This window comes from Pseudonaja textilis, chromosome Z (assembly GCF_049901715.1).
Source record: "Pseudonaja textilis isolate UNSWEBS1 chromosome Z, rPseTex1.2, whole genome shotgun sequence".
Classification (NCBI taxonomy): domain Eukaryota; kingdom Metazoa; phylum Chordata; class Lepidosauria; order Squamata; family Elapidae; genus Pseudonaja; species Pseudonaja textilis.
Window position 1 is genome coordinate 54,934,217 of NC_142008.1, and position 18,556 is coordinate 54,952,772.

Consider the following 18,556-nt stretch of genomic DNA (forward strand, 5'->3'; position numbering starts at 1 on the left):
GCCAAGGGTTGACTACAGATCCAAAGCACAATATATAGTACTGTCAGCCTTCAAGATCTTTTCTACTGTTTTGCATCTTTTGGCTGCCATAAGTAACGGGGGGGAGGGGATATGTCTGGGAAGAGAGCTGGAGGTGTTACATTCTTGTGTTGTGTAAATGAGGAGTGGGGGGGGGGATATAAATTCCTGCTCTTAACTTTCTATTCCTCGCTTAGCTTTCTTTCCTCTGCGCAGCTGCAAATTCTTTATCAAAATATGTCAAGGTCAATGGACAGAGGCCTCATCACCACCTGAAGATGCTCACATGATCATATTCACAACTTTTAATTGGAAGACTCATTTGAACTATGAGGGGTGGGAACGTTTCCAACACTTTGTATATGTGGTCTGCGCGCCTATTTTCTTAGATTCAGAATTCTATTTGATGCTACCACTTCATTTTCATTAAAAGATTTCTTTGCTCTAATCTAAATCTAAAGAGTCTAAGTTTTTCTTTCTTGAATTTTGAATGGAGCACCACCTGACAAGTACTATATAATATCACTGTGTTAGGATCAACTAGGAAACAAAGGGCTGAGGCTTCACTCCTCCAGATTTCTGTACTAGGCTATTTTTAACTATTCGCAACTGTAGGGTAAGAATGATTCTTGTGTATTCCATATATTCTTATTTTGCCATTTCTCTAAGCTCATCATATACTTTAAGTTTTCTGCATTGTTTTAGTGGTTCTTGGCATTGTCCTTTTCCCTCACTCTTTTTGAAAGCCTCTAGAGATGGAGCACCCACAACTTCTGAAGGAAAGTTATTCCATTGGTCGATTGGTCTCACCCTTAGGAAATTTCTCCTTAGTCCTAGGTTGCTTCTGTCTTTGGTTAGTTTCCATCCATTGTTTCTTGCTGTGTCTTTTGGTGCTTTGGAAAATAGATTGACTCCTTCATTTTTGTAGGAGTCTTTCTTTCTTTCTTTCTTTCTTTCTTTCTTTCTTTCTTTCTTTCTTTCTTTCTTTCTTTCTTTCTCTTTCTTTCCTTCCTTCCTTCCTTCCTTCCTTCCTTCCTTCCTTCCTTCCTTCCTTCCTTCCTTTTTTCTTTCCACCCTCCCTGTGCCCCTGTAAGCCTCCCTGCAGCCTTCTGAGCGCAAAAACAGGATGGGGGGGGCACACCGCACCTCCCCACACCTTGTTTTTGCTCCCATGAGGCTGCAGGGAGGCCTAGGCCCAAAATGGGCTGCAGGGCAGGTGCGTCACAGCCCTCCGCGTCCCATTTTGGGTATAGCAAGCCTCCCTGGAGGATCAGGAGAACCAAAATGAGGGAGGTGCCGCACCTTGCTGCATCCCATTTTGGGCCTAGAAAGCCTCCCTGCACTTACCTGGGAGCCAGAACCAGGCGTGTGGGGACTCCTGGGAGGGGTGGTGAGGGGCTAGCTGGTCTTCGGAACTACTAGTTTACCGAACTGGATGTAAAATTAACATCCAGTTTGCATGAACCGGTACAAACCAGCTGAATCCCATCCCTGCATATATAGAACTATGAGGACAAAATATAGAACAAAATATAATGCATAGTAAACTCAAGCATGTTAGCACTTCACTGTATGATGATACAGAAATGATGTGTTAGTAACACATGAATATGATAGCAACCAACACACCAAAAATGTTTAAAATCAAATAAGGATACTCCAAGCGTTTCTAATTTCTAATAGGAACATTTCATGTAGCTATTCTTCAAAAATATGCAAGAAGGATAATAGACTCTAATCCTGTTTTACAGAAGGGGAAATTAGCACCTAGAATCACACACAAGAAATATTATGGTTTACTGTTATTGTCAAATTACTGAATTCATTTTTTTTAACTGAGCCTGCACTACATTTTTACAATTGTTTTTAGCTTCCAACAGCTGCAGAGTATGTCTAATAAATAATGTGATGATTACTAGTGGAGGCAGGCGAGCAGGCTTAGACCTAAAATCTTTTGGTCCTTTTAGCCATTTCAAAGTTAAAGATAAAATGTTAAAGTTCTTGGAAACTAATTCTGATTTCAGTGATCTAGTACTAAATAAAGGATAGGAATTAAACCATAGGGATAAATGCAGTACATATTTCATTTTGTCTCTAGCATAATCTTTCAATCAACAGGATTTTAAAATGTATTAGGATTATTCATTACTCTACAAATACTATTGGCATTTGTTTTAAAATAGATCCATTAGAATTAATGCCGCAAAATACAAATGCACTCTTGACTGGAAAATGCATTTTACCCTATATGATATGCTGATATGCCAAGGAGTTGATAGATGGAGAGATCTTGCTATTTTCAGATCTGTTTCTACATGTGTTGCACTACAATTTCATAGAATAATATTGTTCAAGCATATATTAGTTCAGATGAGATGGGGCGTTGGTACTTACCTGATACGCCCTTTCTATTTGAGCTGCTCGGAGCAGCCAATGATGGGAGGTGCTTCAGTCTCTGCTTGCTTAGGCTGAGCTTGAATTGAGGAACGCCCCTCCTCCTTCACGTGACTCTTCTTGGGCATTCCCTAGTTTTGCAAAGGCGAGAGGAAAAAAGGGTTGCTCCTATCCCTATCACCTAAACAAATATTGGTCCTTGGCCGAGGGAGTGAGAGGCCCCACCAGACGGAATTTAGGGTGGGGCTGGATGCTCCTCGCAGCTCAAATAGAAAGGGCGTATCAGGTAAGTACCAACGCCCCTTCTCCTATGAGCTGCTTGGAGCATCCAGTGATGGGACATACCAAAGCTTGTCCTGTTCTAAGGGGGGGATTCCGTCTGGTCCTGAACTTCCCTAGGGTCCCTAAGAACACGCTGCAGGACTCGCCTACCAAAAGAGGCCTCTGCAGATGCAAACACGTCAATTTTATAGTGCCGAATGAAGGGGGAAGGTGAGACCCAAGTCGCAGCCCGGCATATTTCGATTATGGGTGCCTGGGTAGCTCAGGCCGCAGAGGTGGCTGCGCTCCTGGTTGAATCGGCTGTTATGCCCTTAGGAACCTGAAGGGCCTGGGACTGATACAATTTGGCTATGGCCGCCCTAATCCATCGTCCTATGGTAGTAGATGACACCCTATGTCCCTGTGTTTTGGGTTGGAAGGAAAGAAAAAGGGCCTCCGATTTCCTGAAGGGCATTGTGTGTTTGATGTAAATTCGCAGAGCGCGTCTTACATCGAGTTTGTGCCATTTTTGTTCCCTTTCCTGCGACGGATTGGGACAAAAATTTGGGAGGATGAGCTCCTGAGCTCTGTGGAAAGCCGAATTAACCTTAGGCAGAAAGGTGGGGTCGGGTCGGAGGATCACCCTATCTGCATGAAAGACACAGAGGTCTTGCCTGACAGAAAGGGCTGCTATTTCCGAGATACGTCGGGCTGAAGTAATGGCTACCAGGAAAACTACTTTATATGTTAGGAACTGGAGACCCATCTCCCTCAAAGGCTCAAAAGGCTCTTTGGTGAGGGCGAGGAGGACTTTATTGAGGTCCCAGGTAGGGTAACAGTGCCCTGTGGGGGGGTGTAAGTTGGTAGCCCCTCTAAGGAAGGCTCGGATGAGGGTGTGGTGAGAGAGAGAACTGAGACCCTCGTAAGCAAGGACTGAGGACAGGGCAGCTACCTGACGCCTTAGTGTGTTAGAGGACAGCCCCTTGTCAAGTCCCTCCTGAAGAAATTCTAAAATTTGAGCTATGGAGGGAGAAATTGGGTTAATTTTAAGTTTGTTGCACCAACGACAGAATATGGCCCATGTGGCATTATAAATTCGTGTGGTTGATGGTCGCCTGGCAGCTAGAATAGTGTCAATGACCCTATTTGAGAGCTGTCTTTTCCTCAAGGTGCTCCGCTGAACCTCCAGATGGTCAGTTAGAGCCATTGCAGGTCCGGATGTAGGAGGGGCCCCTGGGACAAGGAAATCCTATCTGGAAGGATCCTCCAGGGAGGGGACACCGAGAGAGTGAGGAGGTCCGCAAACCACGGCCGTCTGGGCCAGAAAGGGGCCACCAGGAGCAACTCCGCCTTTTCGTGGAGCAGCTTCTGGATCACCCTGGGTACCAGAGCCAGAGGAGGGAATGCATAGAGGAGTCCTGGGGGCCATGGGCAGCAGAACGCATTGTCATTCTCCACCCCTTGGGACGGGTACCTTGACAGGAACCGCGGGAGCTGGATATTGAGAGGGGAGGCAAACAGGTCTATCACCGGTTTTCCGAATATTCTTGTTGCCTCTCTGAACAGGGATGGGTGGAGGCGCCACTCTGATTGGTCTATGGTGGCCCTGCTCAACCAGTCTGCCTGGATATTTGATAGCCCTGATATGTGCTCTGCCTTGATGGACAGAAGGTTAGACTCTGCCCAGTGACAGAGGCGCTCGGCTTCCTTCATCAGCTGGAATGAATGTGTGCCCCCTTGTTTGTTGATGTGTGCTTTGGCTGTGATGTTGTCTGTCAAAATGAGGTGTTGCCTGCGTACCTGGGGGAGGAAGCTGCGCAGGGCCAGGAGAATGGCGTAAAGCTCCAGCCAATTTAGACTGCATGATTGTTCTATTGCAGTCCATCTCCCCTGGGATGAGAGGGATTGGAAGTGGGCACCCCATCCAGATAGGCTGGCATCTGTGGTGATGGTCAGCCTTTGAGGTTCCTTGAAGAAGCAGCCCTTGTTGATGAGTGGTCTTGCCCACCAGAGGAGGGACGTGAGGACCTTGAGCGGGACCCTGACTGGGAACTTGGAATTGCTTCTTCTGGATCTCTGGTACGGGAGCAGGAACCACTGTAGGGATCTGGTATGAAGACGGGCCCAGGGAACAATAGAAATGCATGAGATCATTTTCCCCAATAATTTAGACAATTCCAGTAAGGGCACCCCCTTGCGGTGCCTAATTATCTTAACCAATTTCTGAATACTAAGGAGTCTCTCTGAGGAGAGGTAAACCTTACCTTCCACTGTGTTGATAAGAGCCCCCAGATGGATTATCTGGGTAGAAGGAGATAATTGGCTCTTCTTCCAATTTATGAGGAACCCATGTTCCTGAAGGGAATCTAAGGTGGCCTGGGTGTCCCTTACTGCCTGATTGATAGATGGTGACTGAATCAAAATATCGTCTAAATAGCATTGGAGACGGATGGGGGTGTTTCTGATATGAGCCGCCAGGGCTGCCAGGACCTTGGTAAAAGTCCTGGGGGCGGAAGCCAATCCGAAGGGAAGGGCCACGTACTCGAAGTGTTCCTTATTGTAACAGAATCTTAGGAATTTGGAATGGGAAGGTTGGATGGTGATGTGTAGGTAAGCTTCTGTTAAGTCTATGGATGTGAGGAAATCTCCTTGCCTAATCCCCAACCGTATAGATTGAAGGGTGTGCATCTTGAACTTGCGGTATGTTAGGAAGTGGTTAAGTCGCTTCAGATCTAAGATGGCCCGCCATCCCCCCGAGTGCTTTGGGACGACAAAAAGGTGGGAATAAAAGCCCCAACCTCACTGGTTGGCCTGGACAGGTTGGATAGCACTTATATTAAGGAGGTGCTGGATGGCGGAAGCCATCAGATTGCGTTTGATTGGGTCTTTGGAGAGGGGGGATGAGATAAAGAAGTTTGGGGGTGGTGGAATGGAACTCAAGGGCAAGGCCAAATCTAACGGTATCCCTGACCCAAGAGTCAGAGGTGGAAGAGTCCCATATACTGGCAAATGACTTTAGGCGCCCGCAAATGGGCATAGAGTCCTTATGTTTATCTGGGATGATGGAAAGGCCTGCCTCTGGACCCCCGAAAAGGCCTTTTATATTGGTTGCCCCCCTACTCCTTTCTCCAGAGTCGGGTCTGTCCTGGAATTGGCCCAGTCTGAAAGAGGGAGGCCTCTGATATCTGGGGGAGAAGGGGGCTTGATAGGAGGGCTGAAAGGAGCTCCTCTGAAAGGGCTGCAGCTGTCTGGAATCTGACCTTCAGGTGAGGGAAGGAAGAAATTTCTTTCTGTTCCTGGTCTCCATGAGTAAGGGGTCCAGGGATGGGCCAAATAGTTTGTCCCGCACTATGGGAGAGGAAGCCAGCTTGGCTTTGTTTTTAAAATCCACCTGCCAGTGTCTGAGCCACAGCAGGCGGCGGGCCTGGATGTGCGATGTAATTGCCCTGGAAGAAAATTTGACAGTATGATAGGTGGCGTCCGCTGAAAACTCAGCTGCAGCGGTGATCTTAGTGATGTACTGGTGAGCTCTGGTGTTAGAAGCCGGGACATGCTGCTTGAGCTGGCGCAACCATAGAATGGAAGACCTAGTAAAGAAAGATGTGGCCATAGCCGATCTTATGGCCCATGCGTCCGAATGGTGGGCCCTGCGCAGGGCCAACCTGGCCCGCTTTTCCTCCGGTTTTAGGGCCTCTAACGCCTCAGTAGGAGTCGAGGAGGATGCCAGGCCTACGATGGGCTCGTCAACCTCGGGGGTGTTCAACAACTTGGGAAATCCGGATCCAGGTTGAAGAAATTTTTTTCATGGTTAGAGGGGGCTGTGGGGACCCCTGCAGACGCAGTTGCTTTTGGACCAGATCTGCGAGGATAGGGGGGGCTGGGATAGTCTCGGCCTCTACCACTGATTGGTTAAAAATGAGGTCTTCGGGTCCTTCCCCAGAAGGGGTAGAGAGGACTGAGGGGGATTGCTTACTCAGACCTGAAATATTTTTGGCCTTATACAATAAAGATTTGAATTGTTGCAGCTTAAAGAGGCCCGCGAAGGCGGGCTGGTCAGGGGTGAGCCCCTCATCCTTGGACATTTCAACATTAAAACAGCATTCTGCACAAACAGAAAAATATCCACCATCCTAAGAAACCCCAAAGACAAAATCGAATTAGAAAACCAAGGAGTATGCGAAATCCCTTGCATGCCTGCCCCACCACATACATTGGACAAACTAACAGAAGAATAAGTGCACGCATTGAAGAACATAAGAACTCAATCAAAAAAGAAGAACTGACCTCTTCCCTGGTCCAACACCTCAAAGCCACAGGACATGAGATTGACTTTAAAAATACCAGAACTATCGCCAAAACCGAACACTTCAACAGCAGAATAATCAGAGAAGCCATAGAGATAGAAAAACGCCCACACAGCATGAATAAACGAGATGACACCTCCCACCTACCAGCCATTTGGAAACCCGCCCTCATGAACAGACGAGTACCTAACATGAAGAATGACACCAGACCCACACCCATGAGAGCCACACAAGATGGCACCATCACACTTCCACGTAGAAAACAGACTCATACCCCCTCAGAAGATGAGACACGACCACGGACCAGAAGCCGCACTGCAGCTGCATCACTACCCACTTCAAACCCCTCCGAGCCATACATGAAGCAAACTGACACCCACTATGAAGATGCAGCACGACCACGAACTCAAAGCCAAACAGCAAGATCAGAGCTCACCAGCTCAAATCCCCCAGCAACTAAGACTAACCTGAGCACAACCAAGCCCCCACCTGAACAGAACACGCCTCCAGCCAATCAGAACACGGCCAACCCCCCAACCAATCAGAACACAGCCAAACCCCCTACCAAGGAGAACACACCCCCACCCAATCAGAACACAGCCAAGCCCCCACCCAGTCAAGTCACACCCCCACTAGCAGTTAAAAGGAAGAAGCAGCTGCAAGCTCTCATCACTCTGAGAAGCACAGAGCCGAAGACAGAAGCCTGAAGATGATGAATGAGACTTCATCAAAACGTTGCCTAGATACTGCCAATCTTACGCGGGAGAAAACCCAAATAACCAAAGATCCATACACACACACACACACACACACACAAGCCTGATGATGGCAGATGAGATTCTGCTGAAACGTCGCTACAACTTTAAAAGCACAACTATTATGACGTGGGAAAATACCCAAGCAAAGCCGAATGCCATACATGTAAGTACCCGCGAAAACTTAAGAATGAAAATATATATATATTTATATCTCTATGTGGAGAAATGAATATGAAAAACAAAGAGGAGATAATTGAGCCGTACCTCAGTGATAATATTTTGATTATAAAAATATTATACTGTTAAATCTGAATCAAGAATATATTTAGATGGTTATTAAAGCTGTATCCCTGCTCCTGGGATAAGGAAGAGAGCCAATTAGCCAAATGACAAGAACGCCTGGGCCCAGTGAGTTAAGACTAGGGCCTGCAGCAGCCCTTCTGCACAGGCTGAAACTAGGCCTGGGTGAGTTGCTGCGCTGCTGGAGAGAAGCTGTGGGGTTGAGCCAACGATTATATTAATTAAATACAAGCCAAAAATTAAGAGAGAGCTAAGATAACGCCAGGCGGGGCCTGTAACCTTGTGAAAGTCCACTCACAGCCTCAATTAAATAGAAACAAAATGGCGCGTGCCACGAGGGAGCCTCCAAAATGGCGGCCACTATAGCTGTGCGCCTTTCAGGCGCGCGTTTCCCCGCCTGGCAAGCAAGAAAAGAACTCAGTTTACAGCAGTAGTTGGAAAAGGAAAGCAAAGGCTTTCTCCTTGTAACAGAAAAAAACGGTGTTCGAGGATATGGGGGGGGGGAATCGCAGTACGGCTCCCGGAGCAAGTAAAAGCAAGCCGCTTAAAAACAGAGCGAAAAAGGCAAGCGACAGCGATTAAGGGCAGAGAGAGAGAATTCAGGCTATGGGAGGTAGTGCGAGGATCGCTACTGCCCCTCCCTTCGCCTCCCCTGGGGGCGAAAACTGCACTTCCCCTTAATGGCAATAATGCCAAATCAAGCAATTGTGCAGGGCTAAGGAGAGAAAACGAATCAAACCTGGAGGTAAAGCTGATCTAGAGCTGAATAGATTAGAAAATTTCCTGCTTCAGCCAAGGAGCAACGAACAGAACAGCCTGTCTCTCACGAGGCTGAGCAAAAACTGGGGAACGCCCGGGAAGAGTCACATGAAGGAGGAGGGGCGTTCTTCAATTCAAGCTCAGCCTAAGCAAGCAGAGACTGAAGCACCTCCCATCACTGGATGCTCCGAGCAGCTCATAGGAGAAATGACTCTTGTTAATTTATTCTGTAGGTTTGCATAATTTGTTGCTTATGCAAGGTGATTTAATTCATACTTCAAACACTCCCAAAGTTGTTTAACTACATTCCTAGCAATCTGATGTGATCGCACATAATTTTGGCACTGAGAATGAATGAACAAACCATTAAGAGAAGAGGGGGAGGTCCAGAAAAGATTACTCTGTTTTAGGAAGCTTATTTTTAGGAAAGAAGAAAGAAAGGCAGAGAAACTCAAAAAAGTCCTCTCCTGATTTTGTTTAGTATTAAATGTAGGTAGAGGGAAATTTCGACACTTATAAGATTCTATTATTATACACTATAACAATAAAAGGCTGTCACAAAAAGAAATAGAAGAAGCTACTTTAAAAATGCTGTCTGCATTATTTCAAGATACCTCTCTTGGATCAAAGATGATGTTATCTATTCTAAAGTCACCATGGATCAAAGTAATTTCATTATCATCATCAGGTAAATTGCTCATTAACCATTCGGATAATTCGGTCATAACTGGAATGTGGATATGAGTGGCTGCCTGATATTGCCTCATCCAAGTTGATACCTAAAAGCAAACCATAATCAAAATTAGTCTGAAGCGAGTGAAAGAGACCTTGATTTTTGAGAAGAACCCTTGGAATATCACATTCACTAAACTGTCTTTTAAACAATTTCCAGTTATTTTAATTGCTATTATTGGTGTGCTGCCATTTTTATGTTTTCATCTCTGTTGGAATTACTTTCTGTTCCTCGCTACAGCCAATATACCAGTGATGGAGAACCTTTTCAGCACCAAGTGCCCAAACCGGAACGTGTGTGCATTCACATGCATGTGCGTATGCCGAAAATGCCAGAACCCCGAAGACCAGCTGCCTGTTTTGGGGGCATTTTTGATAATTTTGGGGACATTTTTCAGCCATTTTCAGACCATTTTCCAGCCTGAAAAATGGCCTGGAAAAAGGCCTTAAAACAGCCCAAAAAGTGGCCTGTTTTTGGCCATTTTAAAGCTGTTTTCTGGTATTCCAGTGCCCGCAAAGACCAGCTGACTGGCACACATGTGCACACCAGAAACCAGAAGAGCAGCTGGTGACAGCAGCTTGCCATAGGTTCACCATCACAGCTGTACAAACAAAAATCAATAATCACTTCCTTAGCATTTCACCTTTTGGGCTGTTTTTCCTAACCACTGTACTAATGTAATTATTGTGAGAAGTTAGTAAAATGCTTCACAACACTGAACATCATCCAATATTTCATATCTCCTTAAATGCTGATAACTTTATTTAAGACCACAAAGTTTAAAGCATCAAAATTTTCAATCTGTAAATAGCAAGTGTCTCTGTACTTTTCAATTACTTATTTTTCACTAAGAAAATCATAAGAGTAGACAGAATGAATGAATAGAATGAATATAACTTTATTACGGTCTTAAACCAGCAATATTTACAATATACAAGAGTAGACAGAATGGGAAAGGATTTATGAAATATTTACCTGCCTCTTACAGTAACCTGTTCCTCGTCCATAGTCCTGGAGGCCTAATGAATTAACATTGAAGGAGTGCAGCTTTGCAAGAGTTTCTACTATTGCTATATACAAAGCAGATCTTTCTGCTGGGCCTACTTCAGGTAATGTGATATCTCGGAAGATGCGACCCTGAGACATAATTGAAATCATAAGGAAATAGGAGAAAAAAATAGCATTGAAATATAAAAGGACTTGGTTCCACTATCTTTGTCTAATTATTTGAAATACCAGAATTAAATTCAAACTTGCTGACCCATGAGGAGATTTCATTTTACTTAAAGGGGCGTGAAATCTTCCTTCCTTCCTTCCTTTCTGATATTTATCTGCCTATCTAATCTTAGGTGGCTCATAATGATATTCAAGGAAACCTGCATAAATATAACTGTGTTAATAACAATGTATTAAATACATTATTGATATAATACTGTGTTTCTTAGAAAATAAGGTAGGGCCTTATTTTCTTTTGACCTCCCCCCCAAAATGGCTAGGCCGTCTTTTCAAGGGGTGTCCTACTTCCCCCCCATGCCTTGCCTGACCGCTGGGCCACTTCTTTCGTGGCCAAAATGAGCAAACGATATGCCTTGTCTGGCTCCCTGCCAGGCAGGCACTGAAGCTCCACCACTGCTGCTGGGGACAGGGAGAGGGAAAGGGAGAGAGATCCAATCTAACCTTGGAGGGCTGGCAGTAATGTTCTCTCTCTCTCTCTCCCCCCCCACCACACACACACCTCACTCACACACCCCCACACCCTTCAAGGCAGCCACATTACTTCACCTGTTTTCCAGCTTCATTCTCGGTGGGGGAGGAGAGAGAGAGAGAGAGAGAGAGAGAGAGAGAGAGAGAGAGAGAGAGAGAGAGAGAGAGAGAAAGAGATGGTACCCTGCGATCCCAAATAAAGAACGATCGATCAATCAGTAAGAAAATGGGGGGGATTTTCCTGCAGATTTGGGGGATTTTCTCAGGATCTCTGCTGCTTCGTTTTTGGCTGCACCCAAGGAAAGCAGCAGAAGTCTTTCTTTCCCCCAAACTCCTCCAGAAATGAGTCTTTGGGACCCTGCAAGGCATCCTGCTCCAAGAGGCTGAGCCATTATGACAAGTCTCACTAAGATTTATTTCTAGCGGAGTTTGGGGAAAAGAAAGAAGGACTTCTGCTGCTTCTGCTGCTTTCCTTGCATGAAGCCAAAAGCAGAAGCAGCAGGGACCCTGGGGAAATCCCAAAAAAATCTGCAGGAAAAATCCCCCCGCCTCATTTTCCTACTGATCGATTGTTTTTTATTTGGAATCGCAGGATAACATCTTTCTCTCTCCCCCTGAGAATGGAGCTGGAAAGCAGGTTAGTAAAGGAATGTGGCTGCCTTGGAGGTTGTGCGTGTGTGTGTGTGTCAGGGAGTTCGGTGTGTGTGTGTGTGTGTGTGTGTGTGTGTGTGTCGGGAGAGAGGGAGAAAGGGAGAGAGAGGGAGGGAGGGAGGGAGAGAGAGAGAGAGATAAGGTATCCTGCGATCCCAAATAAAGAATGATCAATCGGTAGGAAGATGAGGTGGGGGATTTTCCTGAAGATTTGGGGGGTTCCCAGGGTCTCTGCTGCTTCTGCTTTTGGCTTCCTGCAAGGAAAGCAGCAAAAGGAGCAGAAGTCTTTGTCTCCCCCAAACTCTGTCAGAAATGAGTTTTTGTGAGACTTGTAACGCCAGTGCAGCCTCTTGGAGCAGGATGCCTTGCAGAGTCCCAAAGACTCATTTCTGGTGGAGTTTGGGGGAGAGAAAGAAAGACTTCTGCTGCTTTCCTTGTGTGCAGCCAAAAGCAGAGGAAGAAAGAAGTGGAAAGAAGTGGCCCGTTGACCAAGCAAGGGGCATGGGCTGCGAAAGAAGCGGCTCGGTGGCCAGGCGAGGTGCGTGGGGCGAGTGGGGCAAGTTCCTCCCTCCGCCCTTTCCCCTCTTCCCTCACTACCTCGAATTGTCTGCAATGCAAGCAACATGAGAAACCAGTCGCACATGTGCTTAAATAGAGCCAAATTTGGGGGACAGGACTTAATTTTACCGCATGCATACAAAACAGTGTTTGGCTTTCTTTTTGGGGTGGGTCGTGTTTTATGAGAAACATGGTAACAATGTATTAAATACATTATTGATATAATTAATTAATTACCAATATATTAAATGTATATGCTACCTGATTCCCAGCAATTCATCAGAGCCACATGTATCCTAATCACAACATCATACTCATTCTACATTTATATTTACAAGGTTCGCTTCTATCCTAGACCAATGCCAGGATGATAAGGCAAATATTCACAGCCCTCCAAAAGGCTGATAAAGTGGAGAGGGCCTCTAAATTCAGGGAGAATTGTGTTTCAGAGGGGTAGAAATATCATGTCTTGGATGTATTTCCAAGGTCCCACAAGATAACAAAATTTAGGGAAGAAATCTCCAATGTACGCTGACTGGGTGGAAAAATGATAACCTTGAATAGTATCCAGAAACAACTGAATAGCAGTATAACACAACAAAAGATGTACCTTTGACACTAAGGAGTTATTTTTTGCAAATTATCCTTTCCCATTTTAGCCCTACGCATCTCAAATATTCTTATGGAGAGTCCCACAATCTTTCACAGGAAATCATTTTTATTGTAAAGTTTGAGGTATGTACTTCATTCATTTATTAACTGACTCACTCATTAACTGTGTATGGCTACTCATTTCAGCAAGTGATCTGGGTCGTGAATCAATTTAAAATAAGTTAAAAACAGAGGCTTCTGGTTGGGCGCTGCATTGATGCGGAGCTGAGGAGTGGATTGCTGCTCTGAAAGGATCCGATTTTCACTGTTTGGTGGCTTCCAGGAGCATGATGGACCTCGGAGGGGTAGACAGATGAAAGGGGAAGACCTGGAGATCTCAGGTAGGTGCCGCGATCCCAGAGACTACAAGTGAACCCCCCGAAAACCAACATCAGAAGAGGGAGATCGTACAGATCGGAACCAAAGACGTGGCAGCCCAGCAGCTTAAAGAAGAAGGAAGGAAGCAAAGAGTGGAGAACAGCAAATTGAGTAGTGGAAAGGTGAAATTAAAGAAGATTTCCAGAATGCTGATTTATACTACAAAGGGAAATTGAAAATTGAAACTCCAAACCGAACAGTGTAGCGAAGCGGCAGAAACATCGGAAGGAGTACTAACTAAAGAAACAGCAGTAATTCGTGCTGATTAATGGAGTGCTGTAAACGGAGGAGCTGAAGGGTGAGACAACATTTACTTTTATCTTGGGAGTTGAAAAGTGGGTTGTATAATTATATTTTTTGGTGTTTGATGTTTGAGAACTGTGGGAAGAAAGAGAAAGAGAAAGTAACAGTGTCCAAGTGAGAGAGAGAGAGATCGGAAGAACAGCTGAGAGTAAAAACTTGAAAGGAGAACACTTCAAAAGATTTAAGGAAAGGATTGAGGAAAAAAACTTTATAATTGCAATATTTGTCTGGTAACTGTGATAACGAAAAAAGGAAGAAATAAGATAACTAAGATTTATAAGTGGAACTGGGACCGTGTGGAGAAAAAGAATAAAGGAGCAAGAAGAAGTCAAAATAGAAAGGAGAAACAAAATGTGGAAGTGACTGCAAATTTAAAGAGGACATTTTGAACTCAAACTAAGAACTGTAATAAGGTATTTATCAAAAAAAAAAGATGATGATCATGGACATCACTCAACTGGTCAAACATAGATATAACTAAATAATATTGGTAAAACATAATCTTAATAGATATATATGTGTTAGAATATTGAGCTAAGAATACTGGTTAATAATTTTTGAATAACTGAACAATTGAAAGTGTGTTGTATAAATATAGAACTCAGACCTTTAAATATTAATCATATAGTAAGAAACTTAGATATTTTTATTCTGAGATAAGCATATAATTAAGAACTAAAGAAATAGATTGATATTTATACATAGATAAAAAATTAATTACTTTAATGAATTGGCTGCTTTAAATTAATTAATTAAGCATATAAGACTGTTGATTCTGTGAGTAAATATATTTGTATTTGATTAATATTGAATTCTCTTAAGTATTGTAATAGTTGAATAAGTTCAATAAGAAAAAATAGAAATAAGAGCTGATTGTGAATTTCCATAATAGAGTTTCGGTAATTAATAATATAATAATATATGTATTAATATTACTATTGAATTGAAAAGGAGAGGAAAATAGTGCTCTACTAGGGATAGTTGATAGTAGATTGGAAAGATCTGCTACAGATAGTTAAAATGGTGACAACATCAATCACAAATGTAAAATCAGGAAAGAAAACTACAACAACAATGTCTTCACCTATGTGGCAGAGATCTATAGATGCAATGCTATTGGCAGAAAAAACTAGTTCAGCTCAAAGCCTGCAGACAGTACAGACAATGCTCACTATGATGCAGGAAATGATGACAAAAACCCACGAATTGATAGCGAGGAACCATGAAAACATGAAAACAGAGATGAGAACTGAAATAGGAGAAGTGAAAAATGAAATTTGAATAGTAAGATTGGAAGAAGTGATAAAAAATGAATAGAAATTAAATTTAGTAGAGGCAAGAATGGAGATAGTGGAGAGAAATTAGAGGATTCAGAACAAAATTGGAAAGAGCTTTACTGCGAACTCCGGGATTCAATGGTACACATGGAATTAGAGAAAGCATCATTTCATCTTAGGTTCCAAAAGGTGGTGGAAGAACAAAGCTGAATACCATACAAATAAATACCCGTGAAAACTTAAGAATATATATATTCTTATTGATTTGTCTGTTTTAAATGTATGTCAAATAAATGTTTTTTCTAGAATAAAAAAATTTAAAAAGTTAAAAACAATTTCCATCATAAGCAGAAAAATGAAAATATACAGCAACCAAAGAATATTTTCCCTCTAAATTCCCCCAACACAAAAAAATCCCAAGCATGTTTTACTTCTATGCAGTCTAGCTGTAAATCATTGAGCCACATCCCATATCAGTATTACCCTCTGATATGAAGAAAAACAATATCCTTAGCCACACCAAATTTGCCTGTGTTGATTTAGAGGGCGCCGCTTCCTATGATGCTATAGTAACTACAGGGATCTCTGGATTCTGATCTAAAAATGTGAACAGTCAAGTCAATGTGGCTGCAAGGAGGATACTAACCTTAATATGTTGCATCATATAAAATTCTGTTCCAATCACTGAAACATCACTGCAATATAAAAGAGGTTCAGGAACCGGAAACCCAGCTGCAAACAAAGCTTTCTGAATCCAATATTCTCTGTCAATCTGAATAGGATATTGTAGGACATACAAAAATACGGACATTAAGAATATGAATAGGAGATTATATGATCCACAGAAGTTTGGTTTTTTTGCATTCAAATTGGTAGAATTGAAGAATTTAATGAAGTTCTTGATTCTTATACATTTCAGCAAATGATAGTGTATCACTTCATAAGCATAATAATTTCTATAAATACAATGGAGCTCATATCCGTTTTAAAACTCTATTTTTATATCATGAAAAATAATATCAAATAGACTTCCTACTTACTAGAATATGAGCATCAACAGAGTACAGAGATAAATTGCCTCCCCTGGGGTGTTTTGGGGATCCTGAATAGTTTTTCAGCTTCATTGGTCTTGAATAAGTAAATCAAAATTGATCCTAAAATTTGTGATTTATAATTTAGAATGAAAATCATGCTGGAGGGAGGGGACATGGAAAGAAACAACTTTCAGCTGGAGGTTTAAAAAATGTAGTGTTACAGTAGTTTTACTCACTACTGAATCATAGTATCTCCCAAGATGGCTTGCCAAACTGCCAAAGCATTCCCAAGACAAACCCAAAGAGCAATAATACTTAATTATAAGAGTTTAGTACCTTGTGAGCCTGAGGTAGGAGAGGGCCATAAGGCTTCTTTCTAAGTACGTAGGTTTTAAGTCCTTTCTTCAAGTAAAAGGTGGGGTTTGATTGTCCAGAGCTACATGAACATAGTGAGATGTAACAGATAATAAGTCAAAGAACACTAATGAGTAGATACGAAGCTATTATTTACATCAGTGGCTCTTAAATTAGACTTTTCCAAGCCTCGAATAAGTTATTAGCTCCACAAAAAAGGCCTCAGATTCTCCCAATTTACAGAAAAGTCTCAACAGCAGCAGTCCCTCAACTCACAAACAAATTGTTCCATTACCCGCAGGATATTCCAAAATTAACCTCAGTTTAAGAACCACCGGCTTCTATCGGCTTCTTCCACCGGCTTGAGTTCCTCAAGCCCAGTACTGTTCAAGCAGACTTTGAATAATTTCCCAGAAGTATTTTTTAGATCTGATGATGTTAAGAATTGAATGAGCAGTCCTCTGCATATTAATACACATTCAACGATAGAACTATGGCCTCTTCCTCTAATTATGCTTAAATCACATTTTATTTCATTTGGATGATTTTCCAAATGGAAAGGTCCACCTCCCAGCCAGTATGGACAATGATAAGGGATCAAAGGAGGAGTAGGGTTTCCTCAGTTTGCACCAATGAGAAAAAACAATTTCAAAACAAAACTCCCACACTAAGTTGTTTATTTTATCAGTGTGATGAAAGATGAAAGTGTGATGAAGCATTATTTCTCATAGATTAAAAGAAGATCAAAATTTCTGATTATATTAAATATGCCTTTCACATTTCCTTTCACCATCAGTTTCTTTTTCTCCTCTCCATGCTTCTCCCTGCATCCACCAAAAACTTTGTTTATATGTAATATCAATTTCTTAAGACAATACTTCATATTGATGAAGTAGATTGGGATTCATTAAATCAAATCACATAATTAATACATTAGCCATTGCAATGCCATAAAACTCACTATTGTTTTTACTCTTCAAACCAACAAAAATATTTCAGAAGTCTCCTGATAGAATGCATCAAATCCAGACTGACTAAACTGTGTATAGTTGTTCCCTCCTTTCTACACATCAGCCCCTTCATTTGACATCTCCAGATGGTCATCCTAGTCAAATATGGCAAGCCTTGTATTTCCTCTTCCACAACTTGATTATGCCATGTGAAGAAAGTTAGCATCCACCCAGCCACTCCTAGAAGAATGAAATATTTAGGAAATATTAAAAAGGCAGAATATTATATTTCCTTGGATGAGAAAAGGAGAAACATGCTCTTGGAAAGCAGCCCCATATTTGTTAATAATCCCAGAAAGGTAAACTCTTTTCCAACAGTGACCACAACATGATTGACTTTTGTCTCAACATACGTCCACACAAAAATCATCACAACGACGAATCCCCAATTATAACTTCAAAAAAGGCAACTATGATCTTATAAACAACGATCTCTCATCCCTTGATTGGCAATTTCTATTCTCTGGATGCAATACTGTAGAAGACCATTACAACATATTTTTACTTGAAGTCAAAAGAGTCATCAAACTATATGTACCATTAACAACTCCCAAAACCAGAAAAAAACAAATTACCCAAAACAATAAGGAAGCTTCAATCCAAAAAGAAATCACTTTGGCGGAAAAACAAATCTGGTCACGTTGCCAATTTCAAAAGCTGATACAAAAATTTATGCCACTAGATAACAACTGAATGCACCAATTATCACATTAAACAAGAAGAAAACCTTCTACGCACCAATTCCACCCGTGCTTTCTACAATTTTATAAACAACAAACTAAAAGACTCAAGGTCCATCCCATCCCTAAAAAGACCTAATGGTAAAGACTGCAACAATGACACTATTAAAGCCAACCTCTTTAACACATTCTTTGGCTCAATATTTGTAAAGAGCAATAGATCATGCCCAGTAATTCCTAGTCAAACCACAGACAACTACAATGATCTAATACATATCAATTTTACAGAAGACATTGTTGAAAAAGCACTACGCAATCTAAAACCATCTCTATCTATTGGACCTGATGGAATATGTGCCTACTTCTTAAAAAAGCTACCCACTGCCATAGCTGAACCTCTAAGCATAATCTTTGAAAAATCTTTCAAGA

At 42.4% G+C, this 18,556-nt stretch overlaps 1 protein-coding gene across 6 annotated transcripts in view; it reads right to left on the minus strand.

The window, feature by feature from the left end:
- ACAD11 (acyl-CoA dehydrogenase family member 11) overlaps nt 1-18,556 on the minus strand; it is a 75,055-nt gene that overhangs the window by 50,716 nt on the left and 5,783 nt on the right. For 4 of the 6 annotated variants that reach the window (XM_026720385.2, XM_087916714.1, XM_087916713.1 and 1 more), the window contains exons 2-5: nt 16,420-16,519; nt 15,696-15,821; nt 10,503-10,664; nt 9,409-9,573 (exon numbers count right to left, since the gene is read on the minus strand). In XM_026720385.2, coding sequence (XP_026576170.1) covers nt 9,409-9,573; nt 10,503-10,664; nt 15,696-15,821; nt 16,420-16,519 — 553 coding nt within the window. The remainder of the gene's footprint in view (nt 1-9,408; nt 9,574-10,502; nt 10,665-15,695; nt 15,822-16,419; nt 16,520-18,556) is intronic. The other 2 variants (XM_087916716.1, XM_087916715.1) reach the window with 1 other exon arrangement.